Source organism: Octodon degus, unplaced genomic scaffold (assembly GCF_000260255.1).
Source record: "Octodon degus isolate 3935 unplaced genomic scaffold, OctDeg1.0 scaffold00084, whole genome shotgun sequence".
Lineage (NCBI taxonomy): Eukaryota > Metazoa > Chordata > Mammalia > Rodentia > Octodontidae > Octodon > Octodon degus.
The window spans coordinates 10,407,269-10,424,738 of NW_004524660.1; the positions used below are offsets into that span (position 1 = coordinate 10,407,269).

Consider the following 17,470-nt stretch of genomic DNA (forward strand, 5'->3'; position numbering starts at 1 on the left):
TTGCAACCCTCCTGCCTCAGCCTCCGGCGTGCTAGAGTTACACACCCGCGCCACCACACCCAGCTACTGGCACTTTGAGAGTCCTTCCTCTAGAAGTTGCAGACAGATGTGAGACGGCCGGTTTGTGCTCGGGAGCATTGCTAGGTAAGACTGCTGCAAAGAGTACTCAGGCTGAGAAGGACGGGCCTCAAGTGGCATCAAGGGGTTGCTGGACACTGTCGCCAAGCGCTGACGTGGGCTCCTTCCTGAAATCGGTGGCTTGCAGTGGCTCACAGTACAGTGAGTTGTGTCACAATGACATTGATAATTAGAGGTGCTCATCACGTCTCCTCTTATATTAGGCTTTTTTTTTTTTTTTTCTTTCGGAACCAGGGATTGAACTCAGACCCTTGCCAGGCAAGCACTTATTCTACTGAGCCATCTCTCCGGGCCCTTTAAATTAGGCATTTTTATTCCCTTTCTTTTTCAAATCTGAGTTGAATAATAAAGATACCAGCCAGGTGTGGTGACCCACATCCATAATCCCAGCACTCTCAGAGGCTGAGGCAAGGATTGCAAATCTGAGTCCAGCCAGGCAGTTCAGCACCTTAGTGAGGTCCCATCTCTGGAAATAAAGATTTCGAAAGGGTTGGATATGTAGCTTGCTGCGAAAGCTCTAAATGCAATGCCTGGGATCATCAAGGCAGAAAACCAAGGCCCCGCCCGGGACTTAAACCTAGGCTTCATTTGGGCATCGCAAGCCGGGGCCCACTCAGCCCGGTTCACGCTGGTGCTCTAGAGAGAAAAGTGCAGCTAGAAAGAAACTGAAAACAGAGGTGAGCTCTTCGATATCAAAGCTGCATCTTTATCAGAACCCAGAACAGTCTGAGAAATAGAAGACAAGCGCTGATGTTTACTCTGATGTCTGTAACACAAACAGCTCTCATTCCAGAGATGAATCCGCGCTCCCGTGTCCTACTGTGCTGCTTAGAGACGTGAGCGGGGTGAAGCTCGGAGAGGAAAGCTGCCACAACCTCACACTTGCTAAGTGGGATCGCTGCCGCGCTGCTCAGGAGGGCGCTGTGTCGGGAGCAGCGCAGGGCAGGGCACAAGCTCAGCAGAAAGGAAAGAACTGGCTCTTGCCGTGGCGGGAAGGGGCCATCGGAGCCCCAGCGCTGGAAAAGTAAACCCTACCAGCTCCATAACCGTCGCGTGCCCCTGAACTGTGGCACACGATGTGGCAAACACTGCCGTTGAGCGGATGACTGGGTGGGCATGCGGAGGGGTGCGGGCAACGGGCCACACCAGGGCTTGCTCTGCCTCGTTCCTTCTCCCCCGTCAGCAGCAGAGCAGCAGAAAAGGAAAGCAGCCACAGGAATAGAGCCGTGGGGCAGCGGAGAAGCAGCTCCACGCCTGCCCGGCCCTTGGTTCAGGCGGCTTTGCCCCACTTTCTTACTTCCAGTCTTACTTCACATCTCCCACCCTGCAGACACCAGGGTAGCTGCCCTGCTAGCCCTGGAGCTGGCCACGAAGCAAAGCCTGAGTCAGGGCTGCAAACAGGCAGAGGTGTGCAAGTGTCAAGGGCTTAAAACCCTCAAAAGCAAAAGCCTCCTTTCCGAGGCCTTAGCGTCTCTGCTCAATACTTCTAACAGCAGCACTCACCGGCATTGCAAGCTCCCATCCGGCTGGATGCCTCTGACCTGTGTGGTCGTGTGGCTAGGGTAAGAATCATTTCGGCACACTCCAGTTTGCGTGTCTCCAATACTAGACTGTTTCCATGTTCTCACCATCCATGCAAATGCATTCCAGCTGACCTGGGGGTGCACGTCTGTAATGCCATCCCGTGGGAGGCTGAGGCAGTGGGGCTGCAAGGCCAAGCCCCACCCAGGAAACTTACTCACCTAGCAGGATCCTGCCTCAGAATAAAGAAATATTAATAAAGTTTGGGCATCCCACACAGTATGGAGGCCCGGCGCTTTCAACCTCCAGTAGCTGCATATGTACAAAAAGATATGAAGTGATACATACAATAAATAGCTTGATTTAATCATTTCACAGGGTAAGCATATCTCAAACAGCATTTGTGCACCATGAATATGTATATCTTAGCTTGTCCTTCTGTTCTTTCTTGTCCCTTCCCCCCCCATCCACTTCTCACTTGAACATTTTCTTTCCACTTCCCAGTATCTATTATGGTTGTTTTTGTTTTTGTTTTTGTTTTGAACCGGGGATTGAACTCAGGCCCTTGTGCTCGCCAGGGAAGCGCTTATTCCACTGAGCCATCTCCCCCCCCCCAGTGTCTATTACTCATCTTGATCCGCATTGATACTTTTACTTTCTGCCACCAGATAAGCCGTATGCTATCTGGACATGTGTACTGATTTTTAGGGTCTTTGTCTACACCTGCATCTTCAAGAGGACGGCCTCAGGGCGCGTCCCTTTAGGTAGAGCTGTCTGACTTCACGCTCCTTTATGACAGAGTGTGCTCCGTTGTATGCAAAAGTCGTTATGCACTCGTCAGCTGGCGGCACTGGGGCTGTGTCCCAGACTGAGCTCTTGCGGGCTGTGCTGCCATGGACGTGGCCGTGCACAGTCTGCTGCGGCACGACGCTTTGTCTCTCTTAGGAAGACACCAAGGAGGGAACAGCTGGGTCAGCCGGAGCCTCTAGCTTTCACTTCTTGAGGAATCTGCACACTCATTTCCATACCGGTTGCACCAATCTACACTCCCAGCAGAGGGGAATAAGGCTCCTTTTGCCCTACAGGATTTGTTATTGGTTGGGTTCTTGAAACCAGCCATTCCTTCCAGAGAGAGATGGGATCTCAGTGTCACTTTAAGTTACAGCTCTCAAATGGCAAGTGATGTTGAACACGTTTTCATGTGCTATTTGCCATTTCTGTTTTTCATCTGAGAAGTTTCTGTTTCAGATGACCATTTTTTAAATTAGGTCTTTAAATTTGGGAAGTTTGATTTTTTTTTTTTTTTGAGATTTTTATGTATTCTAGATATTAGTCCTTTGAGGAATAGCTGGCAAAAGGTTTTTCCCCCATACTGTGGGTTGTCTCTTCACTCTGGCAATTTCTTGTGCTGTGTAAAAGCCTTTCATTAAGACGAGATCCCACTGTTGCTCCTTTGTGAGAGATTTTGTGCAATCAGGATTATATTCGTAAAGCCTTTGCATTCACCTGTACCTTCAGGAGTTCTAGCCTAATCTATCATCCCGCTGAATTAGTGTTTCTCTATTGACATTCACATCTTTGATCCACTTAGCTTTTAATTAGTGCCTGGTGAAAGATGCAGGTCCCGTTTCAGTCACTGGCATGTGGAAAGCCTGCTTTCCTAGCACCCTTTATTAAAAAGGCTTTCTTTCTTTCATTGAACATGTTTGGCCCCTTTGTCAAAGATAATGTGGCTGAGTGTGCCTGGATTTGCTTCTGTGTCTTCTAATCTGATCCACTGATCCTCAGGTTTAATTTTTTTGCTAGTATTATGCTGTTTTTATCACAGAAACTTTGGTTGCAGATGAAATTAAAGAAGAAATTAGAGAGTTTCTACAATTACATGATAATGCCAGTACAATATGCCGGGATTTGTGAGACACAATGAAAGCAGTCCTAGGAGAGAAGTTTATGGCACTCAATAGCCACATGAGAAAAAGAGTGAGCTCAAATAAACAACCTCACGCTGCACCGCAAGCTTCTAGAAAAGGAAGAGCAAGTCAAGCCCGAAGCTTGCACAAGGGAGAAAATTATAAAGATGAAAGCAGAAATCAATGCAATTGAGACCGAGAACACAAAACAAAAAATCAATGAATCAGAGTTGAGTCTATGAAAGACTAAATAAAACTGACAAGCCTTTAGCCAAATTTATCAAAAAGAAAGAAAGAAAGAAGAAAGAAAGAAAGAAAGAAAGAAAGAAGAAAGAAAGAAAGAAAGAAAGAAAGAAAGAAAGAAAGAAAGAAAGAAACTTCATACAATTAGGAATGAAAAGAGTGAAATCACAACAATTCCTGCAGAAATTTAGAAGATCAATATCTATTTTGTGACCCTGTATTCTAGTAAGATAGAAAATACAGAAGAAATGGACAGACTCATAGACACATATGAATTACCAACATTCTTCAACTGAATTAAGAAGACAAAAAATTCAAAATAAATCAATTATCAGTCAATAAAACTGAAAATGTAATTAAAAATGTACCAGTAAGAAAAGCCCACAGGTCCCAGTAAATTCATTGCTGAATTCTACAAGAAATTTAGAGAACACCTAATGCTGCTATTTCTCAAAACTCTTCAATGGGGGCTGGGGAGATGGCTTAATAGAATAAGTACTTGCCTGGCAAGCTCAAGGGTCTGAGTTTAATCCCTGGTTCCCCCCCCCACCAAAAAAAAAGTCTTCAGTGAAATTTAAAGGGAAGTAAAACTTCCAAATTCATTCCTGGAAGCAAGCATTACCCTGATACCAAAACCAGCAAAGGATCCAACCAAAAAGAGAACTACAGGCAAAGCTCCTTAATGAACAGAAATGCAAAAATCCTCAATAAGATATTGGCAAACAGAGCGCAGCAAATCAGGAAGATTATACACCATGACCGCATAAGGATCACCTCGGATGCAGGGATGGCTCAATATGTGCAAATTAATTAATGTAGTGCACTATTATCAGCAGAGCCAAAGCCAACACACAGTCATCTCAATAGATGCCGAAAAGGGCTGGCCAAATAGCTCAGCAGAATAAAGTGCCTGCTTAGGCAGACAAGGGCTGGCTGGCACCCAGGGCATGCTGCGCGGGTGATTGAGACTGGGTGTGGTGGCGCACACCTGTAATCCCAGCATCTTGGAGGATGTAAACAGTAGGATCACTACAAGTCCAATCTATGCAGTGAGACTCTGTAGACCCTGTATACCCTGTCCTAAATACAAAGAAGAAAGAAAGAAAGAAAGAAAGAAAGAAAGAAAGAAAGAAAGAAAGAAAGAAAGAAAGATAGATAGATAGATCACGACAGTACAACACCCATTTATGATTTTAAAACAATGGCAGGAAATTGAAATAGAACATCATCTCAATCTTATAAAGGCTATCTATGACTAACCAACAGCCAACATCACACTAAATAATCGAAGACTGAAACCTTTCACTGTAAAATCAGGAACAAGACAAAGATGTCCACTATCACCATTACTGCTTAATATATTTCTGGAAATACTAGCCAGAGCAATTACACAGGAGAAAGAAATAAAAGGAATAAAGATAGGAAAGGAAGAAGTTAAATTATCATTATTTGTGGATGACATGATAGTCTACATAGAAGAGCCCTAAAACTCCACCTCAAGATGTCTAGATTTAATAACTAAATTTAGTAGCATCGCTGGACACAAAGTCAACACTCAAAATTAGTAGCATGCCTTACACAAATAATAAACTCACAAAGAGAAATTAGGAAAACATCACATTTTACAACAGCTTCTGAAAGAAAGAAAGAAAGAAAGAAAGAAAGAAAGAAAGAAAGAAAGAAAGAAAGAAAGAAAGAAAGAAAGATCAATCTGGGAATCAATCTGACAAATGAAGTAAAAGACTTCTATAATGAAAAACACAGTATACTAAAAAAAAGGAGATCAAAGAGGGTACCGGATGTGGGTAGGAAGAAACAGTATAGTAAAAGTGGCCACACTTCCAACATTATTACACAGATTTAATGTAATCCTGATAAAAATTCTAACATCATACCTCACAGAATTAGGGGGGGGGGAAATCCTAAAATTCATTTGGAATTGAAGAAGAAACCTAGATTAGCAAAAGCAAATCTGGACAATAAAGGCAAAGCAGGGGCATCGTAATCCCTGACCTGAAATTATGCTACCTTCCGCATCTTTCTGAGAGTGAAATCTGAACGTTAACAAACTTTTATTGTGACAGTTTCATTGCTTTCCTGGGCTCTTCCAGTCACGGAATTCCTGGCAGCTTGCAAATACTGACAGTCAGCCACGCTGCCACCCTGCAGAAGCATGGGTGCCACCAGGTCGTGGGGCTTTGGCGTTTGCATGTTGTGGTTAATACTACAAGTGCAAGCGTTCCTGCTGTGGTGCACGCTGGGACTGTGGCCACACTTCATTCAGCTCCGTGGCATCTTATCACAATCACAAAGAAAGGCCCGGGGAGCTTCTATCCTCAGAGATAGAAATCTAAAATATTATTCTTCTGGATTTCATAAATCTTGAGCGGAGAAATGCACAAGGGGGCCGGGGAGATGGCTCATTAGAATATATGCTTGCCTGGCAAGTGCAAGGGCCTGAGTTCAATCCTTGGTTCTGAAAAAAAAAAAAAAAAAAGCACGTAGAGATGCACAAGTTTAACCAGGCGCACACAGTTCGGAAGCCCACACCATAAAGAATGCAGCCACAGGGCGCTGTCGACAGCTTGGAAAGTTTCTTCCTTTCCAGCATCACCCCTGCCAGCAGGCAGCCACAGTATGTCTGTCTCCATAGATTAGTTTTGCCTTTTCTTTTTCACTTATTTACAAGGGGTTTTTGAGGCAGGGCTTCAAAAAAGTAGCCCAGGCTGGCCCTGAACTAGTGATCCTCCTGCCTCAGCCTCCGGATGCGGAGTTTTCAGGTACGCACCACCAGACCCAGCTAATGTCTGTGACTCTTAAACTCCACTGAAATGGAATTGTGCGGTGCGCTTTTTCTGTGGCATAATTCTTGTGCTCACCTCAAGAGTCCTGGGATGCAGACAGAAGCCTTAGCAGCCGCTCCTTTCTTCAGCGTTGAGCAGCACTGCCCGGAGTCCACCACACATGTGACCTGTGTGTCCAGTGTTAGCCAGGAAGCTGGTCATTGGGCCCGTGATGACGCTTCACTGGCAAAACGTGTCATAATCCCTGTTCATCCCAATCTGCAGCCCACACCTGGGCTTTTGCTAGTGGCTGCACACAGAATTAAGTCTGAATTTTAACACTTCCATCCTCAAAGGGAGCTAAACAGAAGCTTGGAAACAATAGCAATCCCTTGAGTTGAGCCAAAAAGAAGAAGAAAAAAATACAAAAAAAAAAAAGCACCAGATACAAGAGATGGGGCATATTAGATGTGTCAAATGAGGATCAAAATTACTCTCAGTCTCGGTGCTTGTCAAAGATTGTGAAGTAATCGTAGGTCCAGCCCCTTCCTTTCATTTTCCTCAGACCTCTCCCAGCTCCTTTGATCAGCGGTTAGTCCTCAGCAGGCGCGAAGCGGACCGTAACACCACCGCTCCCTCGGGAGGCTGAGGCAGGAGGCCAGCAAGGAGCAGGGCCCCACGCTGGACTGCGCAGTGAGTTCAAGCCCAGCCTGAGCTACCGAGTGCGAGCTTGTCTCAAACAAACAAAATAATAAAATCCTTGTTCTCTGTAGGGAATATAAAGGATTTCTGCTATTCAAGGATCTTTCCAGTATTCTGTAAAGGTGACTCCAGTTACCGTTAGTGTGGCCATGAAGACAGAGGTATGTATAAGAAGTAATATTTTAGGTCTCTTCCTTTGGATCATGTAAAACACACATTTAAAAAAACAGTAAGGAAGACTGACGGAAATGACGTGGCTTCTTAGGACTTCTTCCATCCCACAGGGGCTGTGTTCACAGGGAAGGACGTGCTTACGGTCCCACGAAGTTTCCTTTAGCTAACTGTAATTACTCCCCAGCGGCACTTGTAACTTATCTAGAGGAAAAAACCACACCAAATCTGGAAGCAAATGAGACCAAATCCAGTTTGATCCAGTTAGCTGGGTGCCCGCAGAAAACTCAATTCCAGGTGAGAAGCACGGACGGCGCTACTTTCACAAGGAGCAAGTGAACATTATCATACCGAGAGTACAAACATGCACTACAAATGCCACAGTGAATAATAGCTCTTAGAGATTAATTTTTGAGCCAGCAACCGTTTAGAAGTTCCAATCTCTGACAGTTTTGTATGTAGGATGGTTTCAAATGGAGCAATGTGGTGCTACCCCCTGCTTCTCATCTGAAAATGGGGTTCAAGTCATGCTGAGAATGACTTGAATTTCAGGGCCTCTCCATAGAGCTTCCCCAGCGCAGCTCCTAAGTCACTCTTTCAGAGTAGCAGCTCCCCACTAGAGCGCCACCCGCGGCTGGTCAGGAAAAGTGACAGAGCTCAGAGATGGAGGTGGACACCAACACACAGAAGCGTACACACTTACAGAAGTGCCCGGACCACACAGTACGGGGGATGCACAGGGTGTGCGCTGGACACGCCTCGGCACAGGCGGGCTCCGAGCCAGGAGTCTACTGGGATTCGAAAAGAATTAAATTAAGACCTTTATTTCAGAATTTTGACATTGGAGAAAAATTACAGGTGCCATAAGTGACTGATGTTATTAAATAGAATCCAGTAACTACTGACATGAACTGAAAACTAAAGCTCTGAATTTATAATATCACCAGACTGACTTTTATTAAAGAATCAGTTTTCTCTTTATACAAAACTAGGAAGCAAGAATATTTTATCTTGAATATAAGATTTTGCTTTGAATGCTCTGCAAAATTGTAGTCAAACTCAGAGCTGTTGGGATAAAGTGTTATGTGATGTCATTTTCAACCTTTCTAACATTTTGAGCCTGAACCTTTTATAAGAATGTCGAGTACTGCCAAATGTCCTTCACTTAAACAATACTAGGTTTTGTAGTCGAAATTTTACGTGTGTATGTTTTCATACAAGCCTAGCACCACTGAGCTTTTTCTCACTCCTTCATAGAGTGTTCTCAGTTAAAACCAGACACTCAGGTCAGGATAAACCCAAGGACTGCTTCGTCTAGGCCCTGCTTCCTGCCCCATCTGCCAGGGAGTCCCAGGTCGCGGCTGTCTGTCTTTCTCGCATCCCATTGCTGGAGTCCCCAGAGAGTCCCACGCAGCCGGTCCAGGCCGTGTTCTCAGGTGGGGCGGTGAGCCCCCAGCCCCGCGCGGCCAGCTGCCCCTCCCAGCTTCCCCATCCTGAGTCACTGCTGGCCCACGAAGATAAGTGCAAGCCATGTCATCATGCCATGGAACAAAATGGACACTTTTCCATCGTGCTCCACACTGCAATGAAAGTTCCAGGAAGTGAGTGTGACATGAAATCACTCCTTCCGCCTCAGCAGACAGATGGACAGAGACATTCCAGTGTGTTTCCAGCCTTTTGTCTTTGGAGCATTTTTGGCATTTCCTTCAGGAAAGGAGCCTGTGACCTAAGCTTTCCTTAGTGAATACATTTCTGCTTCCCACAGTTAACCTTACCCAGAAATGACATCTACCCCAGTAGGTGAGCTTTATCTCCGTGTCCCAACTGTGTCCTGTGCATAGTCAATGACACTTGAAAGCACAAATTGTGAAAATAACACTAAAGCTAGAGAACCAAACACATCAAGAGACTTTGATTCGACCCACCAGAAAGATCCAGCAATGCTACAGCAAGAGCTAACTAGTGCTCGAATTCTAGGGTGCTTGCTCAGCACCCTTGCTTTCACTTCATAGCTGGAGAAATTACTAGTCAAGAATGCTAACACTGTCCAGTACCATGAATAAAGTTTTCACACAAATGGCCCTGTGCCACCCAGCCTGCATTCTCGTTTGCTACCTCACGTGTACCGCATATTCCCATATTCAGAGATGGACTGAAGGAGCCAAAACAGTACCCTAAAAAGGTTAATGACTTAACACTCTTCCTGATCTCCCCGGAGCATGCGGGTGGGTGGCCAGAGCGTACACTTTGGCTGGTGTGTTCGGACTGGTCAGGGTGTAGTAACCTAAGTGAGACCACCACACGGTTAATTCTTTACAAAGCCATGTTTTAAAATAGGATTATTGTATTGCAGTTAGCTTGTCTTGAATGCAATTTAAAATTACAGTTTCTTGCCAATGTGGTATTGAGAAGGTTGGTGGTTTTTTTTTATCTCATTCATTTTCAAATTCACTGTTCACTTATTTAAGTTTCTCTTCCTAAAACAGGGCAGTTTCTAAACAAACCACAATTTTTTCACACCCTACTTTATCAAGGTGAAATCCTTTAAAAATAACATAAATTTATGCTTACCTTTTGATTCTAAAGAACCACGGAATCAGGGAAAATCTGAATCGTGATTTTTAAAAAATGCTCTTCACAAAGGGATCTTTAAAAAAATCAGTTTATTAATGTTTAAAAGTTGATAAAGCTATGTGCAAAATGATCCACAAAAGTCAGAAACCTATTAAATACTATTTTTTTTTAAAAAAAGACATTTCTTGGTTTAATTGCACTGAAAACCGCACTAAAAAGACAGTGACACGTTTTTATACTTTGTAACATTTATACACACCTTCAATTACTATCTAATGAACAGCTGTACTGAAAAACTTCCACTGTTTCCTACCAATTAAAGTAATGCTTTTAAGAGCCAAGAACTGGTATCTTCCTAAGAAAGACACACTCAGTGGTGTTAACACAAGTTAGAAAAAATCCAATGAAAGACCTTTCCTGAAACAAATACATTCAAAAATCATGGAAAGTACTCGACCACAGCCAAAGGCGACCATCCTGTGGTGGAAATGGACAGCACAGCACTCTGCGATAAACCTCAGCAGAAGTGCCAAAGACAGGGGCTGCATTCGTGACAGCCACCAAGAGACGGCGCCTGGCGCTCAGGCTTCCTCCCGTCCTCTTCCCCCTTCTTCTGTTTGCTGCACCCCAACACTGAAGGTCCTGGCTGCTACCACCTGGAGAAAGCGGACTTCCTCGGCTGATCACAGCCACAACTGACATGACACTGCAACACATTTCATTGTAAAGATGCTTTAAAAAAATCAAAGTGACGTCAAGCAAATTCCAAAACACAACTAATCCAGCTTGCGTGGAAACTTTGGCCTCAGCAGATGAAACTGCTTTTCCTCTCCAAACCATGTCCAGGTCTTCTCAGCCTACCTACTGAACATGGCCGGCCCGCTACAGACAGCCGAGAACAGCGAGCCAGGAGGCTGCTCGGATGAATGCCAGGTAGTTATACTAAAAGTAAGAGAATCTTGCGAGGGGGTGGAAGGGAGGGGAGGGAGGGCAGGGCAGGAGGGGAACAGTGTTCCCTGGCAAGCACAAGTGCACACACTCACGTGGGTCTGAGACTGAAGGGAAAAAATCATCTCCTCTAAGCGCCAGACTGAGCGCCTTTCTCCTGGGGACCCCACTCTTGGAGGAGGGCCCCAGGGAACCCTTTGGGAGCCTGACAATGCTAGACCTTTGGCTCAGTGCAAAATCAAAGCTCCGAAGGGAGAGGAAACAGGCTCCAGGCCGACCAATCTCCACCCTTCCTGGTGCATTGTTCACCGGAACCAGCGCTACCCACCAGCTGCTGTGGCCCCACCAGGCCGCTTGAGTTCTCCCCTGCTTCCTCCCTCTCTCTGGCCCCTGGGGCTCCTTGCTGGCCCCACTGAGGCCCAGAGACCTATTTCAAATGCTGGGACAGTAGGTGGTCTCAGAACAGTACTTCCCAAGGGTTGGCAGCTTCCAGCTTTAGGAAGAAGAGTTGACATTTCCAGAGGACATAATGGTCTCTGGGTTCTCCCCATCGTCCTTCTGGGGGTGCGAGGAGTTGTCCGACTTACTCCGGCTGAACTCCACACCTGCGATGATGGGCCTCTTGATCTTGCCCGCTGAGTCCCCACCGGGGCACTTGCAGCAGGACACCATCCGGATGAAGGCCCGCCGCATCTCCTTGTTGGTCAGGGTGTAAATGACCGGGTTGGTGCCGGAGTTCAACACGGCCAGCACCAGGAAGTACTCGGCTTTGTAAAGGATGTCGCAGGTCTTCACCTTGCAGCCCACGTCCAGCAGCAGCAGGATGAAGAGCGGAGCCCAGCAGGCGATGAAGGCGCTCAGCACGATGATCACGGTCTTCAGCAGCGCCAGCGACTTCTCGGAGCTGCGGCTGGCCTTGGAGGCGTTCTTGCGGAAGGTGAGCCTGCGGCTGCGGGTCCGCACCAGGGAGTAGATCCTGCAGTACAGGATGACGATGGCCAGCAGAAGCAAGGTGAAGACGGTGGTGCAGAAGAGGATATAGTGTTTGCGGTAGAGCGGCAGCACGGTGGAGCAGCTGGGCAGCGCGCCCACGCAGTTCCAGCCCATGATGGGCAGGCCGCCCAGGACCAGCGAGACGGCCCAGCAGCCGCTGATGAGCAGGAAGGAGCGCGAGCTGTTGCTGCCGTTGTGCAGCTTCATCTTCAGCATGGTGATGTAGCGCTCGATGGCGATGGCCAGCAGGCTGAACACCGAGGCCGACAGCGCCACGAACATGCTGCCCTCGCGCAGGAACCACTGCGCCAGCGTGAGCCTGTAGGTGGTGGCGCCAGACAGCAGCAGGTTGGCTATGTAGGCCACGCCGGCCAGCAGGTCTGAGAGGGCCAGGTTGCCGATGAAATAGTACATGGGTCGGTGGAACTTCTTGGTCTTCCAGATGGTCAGCAGGACAAAGACGTTCTCCAGGATGATGAGGCAGCAGATGAGGATGAACACCACCGTGGTCAGCTTCACGCCGCTGTCTCTGTCCTGGCTCAAAGACAGCTTCCCCGTGTAGTTGTAATGCAGCACTATGACTTCACGGTCGCTGGGGCCCAGACTGCGGATGGCCTTGTCCTGCGTGTCGCTGGTAGACTCCATGGTGCCGGGCTCTGTCGCCGACGGGGCGCCACTTCTCCAGACCAACGCTAGGGGGCGAGGTCCAACCCTGCCTGCTCAGGCGAGCTTGGGACACGATCCGGGAGGAGACCCACGCTTTTTGTGTGGCTTTTCCTCAGTTCCAGAGGGCCTCAGACACAGCAGCCTGAAGTCACAAAGAGGACAGAATTAGAGAAACGGTCATGACATACGGGCGCAATTCACTCTGACTAGGACACTCTACCAATTTTGCTGTTTAGATCATATTTTAAGGAGCGTTAAGAATTTTTAAAAATCAAATTACTTCTAGAATAGCTGAGAGGAAAAAACAAATTTCCCAGAATAAGTTCCATGTGGATGAGTGGAAAACTCTCCCTACTCTGAGCTCTCTAATGCAAGAGGAAGCGAGCCCAGAACCGACTCCCCTTCTCCTCCCCACCCCCTCACCCCTCCCCCTACTCGGCCTCCCCTCCCCTTGACTCCCAGGCTCCCCACTCCGAAGTGGCCGCCAACTCTCAGTACCAGTCAGTCTCCACTCCGCAAAGCCCCAGCTGCAAAGTCCGAGGGCTGGAGAGCGCACCTCCTCCGTCCACCACTCACTCCCAGCTCAAAGACTCCACCACCTCCTAATTGCCATGCAGGAAAATAGGTCTGCACGAAAATCACTCGACAGCGTCTTTTCTGGGCTCTATTAATAACCTCTCGGGGAGCAGGTGTGCCGGGGTCCGAGCGTGGTGAGATGTGGGGCGCGGGCGCGCCCGACCTCGCGGTAAACAGGAAAGCTCAGCGCCTCGCCCCCTAACAACTGCCGGTTCTTTCTTCTTCTTTTTCCCCCTGCAAGCTCAGTGCAGCGGTACGGAGACCTTCAGTGCACACCATTCGCAGGATCTCCAAGCGAACCCCAGAAGTTTCATACAGTAGTAACTGAGCGCACAAGCACACACCAGAAAAGCCACATAACCCACGACCCACGGCAGCAGGCGACCCACGCCGCACGCCACCCCCAAAGGCAAAACCGAAACACACGCGACCCTCGCCTGCCGCAAGGTTCGACTTGCCCAGACAGCTTTATCTGCTGTCAACCCCTAACTCGGTCCCGTCTCTCCCAGAACCAAAAAAATGGAACCGGGCAACTCCGCACGGACAGCAGAGAGCGCTTCGGGGCGGTGAAAATGTTGCGCTGTGACGCGAGGCGCAGCGGACCCGGACCCGGGCCAGGGGCCTCCCGACCCCCACGCCCCGGGCTCCCGAGCGGCTCCGCTCTTCCCCTTGAGTCTGCACCGGGTCCTCGGACGGTGTGAGGGGACTCGCGTCCCTGTCCCAGGCTCTCTGCCCCTGGGGTTTCCAAAAACAAGCGGCTGCCCCCCTCCCGGCATTCGTCTCCGCACTAGAGGCGACCAGTCCGCACCCCATAAACACCGACCACCCGGGGCGACCTCACCGAGCCGGGCTTCTCCGTGCTCTTCGCGCCCCTGAGACGGGCGTTCTCAAAGGTTCTGTCCGCTCCGCTTTACAAGTGACCCCAGCCCTCGGGGGTCCAGTCCGCGCCCTACCTCGCTCCGGCGGGGGTAGCTGCAGCCGCGCTCTGGGAGCTCCGGGTCCGCGCCGCGCGCTCCGCATCCCGCCGCGCCGGCCTGGGCTGAGCTGGGCTAGGCGGGGCGGGGCCGCTCGGTCTCTGCCGCTCCGCTCCAGGCCACCGCGCGCTCCGCTCCGGTGCCCACTCCAGCCGTGCTCCCAGCCGCGTGTGCCCCGCTGGCCCGAGCGCGGGAGCTGGGAGGGGTTAACACCGCCCTCCGCCCTCCGCCCTCCGCCCTCCGCCCTCCGCCCTCCGCCCTCCGCCCTCCGCCCTCGGCCGCGGACGAGGTGGAGCGATCGCTGGGGAAAAGTAGGATGGACTAGCCGCCACCCCGGCCTGGCCAGCGAGGGGGGGGCGGGGAGAGGGGATGTGCGCGGGCGGGACCCCAATTTTTATGCTAAATGCGTTCGGTCCCGACCCCGCCGCAGACCGGTTACCGCTTCCGAAAACTTTCCTCCAGGTCTTGGGGAGCAACCGAGGACCCGCGCCCAGGGTGCCCCGGGACCGCGAGGACGAAGGCGCGGAGGGGCGGCCAGGGCCGAGGTTGGGCTCTGACTGCGCACCGGGCCGACTAGTTACCGGGCGGGGTCCGCGCGTCCCCAGGGCCCACGTCGCAAGGGACCCCGGGCTCTGGTCGGACTGAGGCCTCTGAGCAGGGGGCTAGCGCCGGGCTGCAGTCCCGTCACCTCCACCTCGGAGGGGCTTAGGCCTGGGGCCCCGCCGCCCTCGCCCCACACTTTGACTTGGAAACTTTCCGAACGCGAAGCCAGAGCCAACCCCGCCGGATTCGCCCGTGGGAGCCCGGGACCCCGGCCCTGCCCTCCTAGGCTGTGAAACCGAAGTTTCCGCCCAGCCTGGCCTCAGGCCGGCGCCCGCGCACTGCCTTCCTATCCAGGCAGATGTGAGCTCAAAACTTCCTCCCCAGTAGACACACCCTGTACCTGAATGACTCAGAAGGGGCTGGAGGAGTAAACAGCAGACCCCTGGTTTCGGAGAGCTTATGAGCTAGCAAAATACAAAGGCGACTGTTTGTTAGTTCAGAGCACCCTGGCGCGGACAGGCAGCGCTGCGCCTAACGCACCTGCCGCCGCGCTGGCACATAGCATTACGCACAGCCGCTGCGCGGATGCCTGACAGTCCTCGACTGGATCAGACAGGCTCGGGCCCTGGGCCCCAGGAGCGCTCTCAGATGAAAGCAGAGGTAGCAGCTGCCTGGGACAGCACGGGCCTGTGAGTGCGAGCCTCGGGAGGCTGAGGCGGGATATCCTGAGCTCAAGGCAGGCCTGAACCACCAGGAGACTCTATCTCTGGGAGGGAGAGAAGAAGGCAGAAGGAAAAGATAATGTGTCTGTCCAGCACAGCGAAGGGAGGAATTGGGGACCGCAGCTCCCGCACTACAGCAAGATGGTGACCTGCACCTACCAAGCGTGTGACGTACTGACTTCTCGCTACTGTTCTGCGGAGCAGGCCAGCTCTGTGCGCGGTGCACGTGAGAGCAGCACGTAGCAGCCCCGGCCCGCGGTAGGTACGCAGGTGCCTGGGCTCCTGTGTCCAGCGCCTCCCGCCAGTAAGCCGGGACAGAATTGCAATGGATGTCCGAGGAGAAGGAAATGTCTCATCTCAAGTCGCGAACTTGTCCTCGTTTCTGACCATGTGTGCCTGCAGTTTATAAACAACAGCATGCTGATTATACATGCAGAAAAGTTTAAACTTCTCCTGGCCTGCCTTTGATATCTAACGAGTACTTCGAGTATTGTGCAGCAGACTCCAGGCGTTACAGGGACAATCCATTCAGTGCTTGCTACCGAGCCCGGCAAGTTATGTTCTGGTATCCACATTTCACAGGCAAGAACACTGAGGCTCCAGCCTTCTAAGCAAGCTGGTTAATGTGGGGTGTGACCGAAGGCAGGCTGCAGACTCCTAACCACGACACCAAACCACCAAAATAAACCTCAAGCCAGCCAGAATTACGTGGCAAACTCTGTGCCTTCTGCTGCGCACCCCACAGCGGAGAGCGGGTTCAGTGGTCACCTGATGCTTTGCAGGTGGTTATTTAGTACTGTGTGTCCTTCGTACACAAAAGATATATAGAGAAAGATCTACATGATGACCCCTGGCGCAAGTGGAAGGCCAGGCTGCTTCTGGCAGTTCCGGGTCTGTGGTCACCACACACCTCTCCCACTGCTTTCAGTACAGCCCCAAGAACGCCTCCTCGGATTGCCCTCCAGCTGCTTGCCCTGTTGTTTTCTACGCCTGCCTGCAGGCTCAGCCTGATGCTCCTACGCACTTCTTATCACACTAAGCTTACATCATTCCTTGTGTTTGCTTTGTTTTGTGTCACAGTGCTGGGGATTGACCCCAGGGATGCCTTGGTGCGGAGCTGCATCCCAGCGCTCTTTCATTTGGAGAAGCGGCTCCCTGAACAGCTGTCCAGGTGGTGCTCAGCTTGGGATTCTCCTGCCTCTGCCTCCCAGAGCCCAGGGATTACTGGCGGCAGCCGCTGCGCTTGGTTAGTTCTGCCGTTCCTGATGTGTGCTTTAGTACTTGGCCTTGGGAGTTGCCAGGTAAAATGCCGTACGATCTGAGGGGCAGATCACAAAGAATGTCAGACTGCAATTCAAATGTAAGCAGGGAAACTGTATTTTTACTTACTAAATATGGTAAATAAATTGCTCTCCTCACCTGCCGCCACCCTCACTCCCTACCTCATGCCCACCTCGTCCCTTTCATTTTTCGTGGGAGAATAACCAGCCTCCCGCTTCATGGAGAACACGCAGCAACCACCTCAGCTCTCCTCTTATCTGTGGAGAACCCTCCTCCTTCTCGGTGTGCAGAAGGAAAATCTTCACAACCAGGGATCGAACTCAGGACCTTGCGTTTGCCCAGCAGGCACTTAGGCCACTGAGCCACTCCCCAGCACTAAAACCAAACACATTCTTGCCCATGCGTCCTGCTGTTGCCTCCAAATGCTAAAACTCAGAGCAACCTGTCAAGAAATATAATGGTTTCTGAATAAAACAGCACTGAGGACGCAGCTCAGCTCTACAGTGCTTGCTTGCCTAGCCCAGGAAGGCCCTGGATTTCATTTTTCATTTTACTTTTATTACTATGTGGATGCAGCACATGGTCACTGCCCTCATGGGGAGGTAGCACATGTGCCCCACATGATGGACGTTCCTTCCTTCCCCTTCTCACCTCTCTCCCCATCCTTCCTCTGGCCCAGTTCCCAGTAGCCCCAAAATCCCAAACCACAACAGAACAATCTCTCT

At 50.2% G+C, this 17,470-nt stretch overlaps 1 protein-coding gene across 2 annotated transcripts; it reads right to left on the reverse strand.

Moving 5' to 3' along the window:
- Positions 1–8,996: 8,996 nt before the first annotated feature.
- On the reverse strand, positions 8,997–14,433 carry S1pr1 (sphingosine-1-phosphate receptor 1). 2 transcript variants are annotated; one of them, XM_023721745.1, is made up of 2 exons: positions 14,179–14,433; positions 8,997–12,791 (listed from the first exon to the last, which is right to left on the reverse strand). In XM_023721745.1, the coding sequence occupies exon 2, from the start codon at positions 12,626–12,628 to the stop codon at positions 11,486–11,488; it is 1,143 nt and encodes a 380-aa protein (XP_023577513.1). In that variant the 5' UTR covers positions 12,629–12,791; positions 14,179–14,433; the 3' UTR covers positions 8,997–11,485. The 2 variants fall into 2 exon arrangements, with proteins under 2 accessions (XP_023577513.1, XP_023577514.1); XM_023721746.1 differs by lacking the exon at positions 14,179–14,433 and adding an exon at positions 14,067–14,166.
- Positions 14,434–17,470: the final 3,037 nt, after the last annotated feature.

Excerpts from the sequence above, each read along its gene's own strand:
- S1pr1 (XM_023721745.1), bottom strand. The coding sequence starts at position 12,628 with ATGGAGTCTACCAGCGACACGCAGGACAAGGCCATCCGCAGTCTGGGC.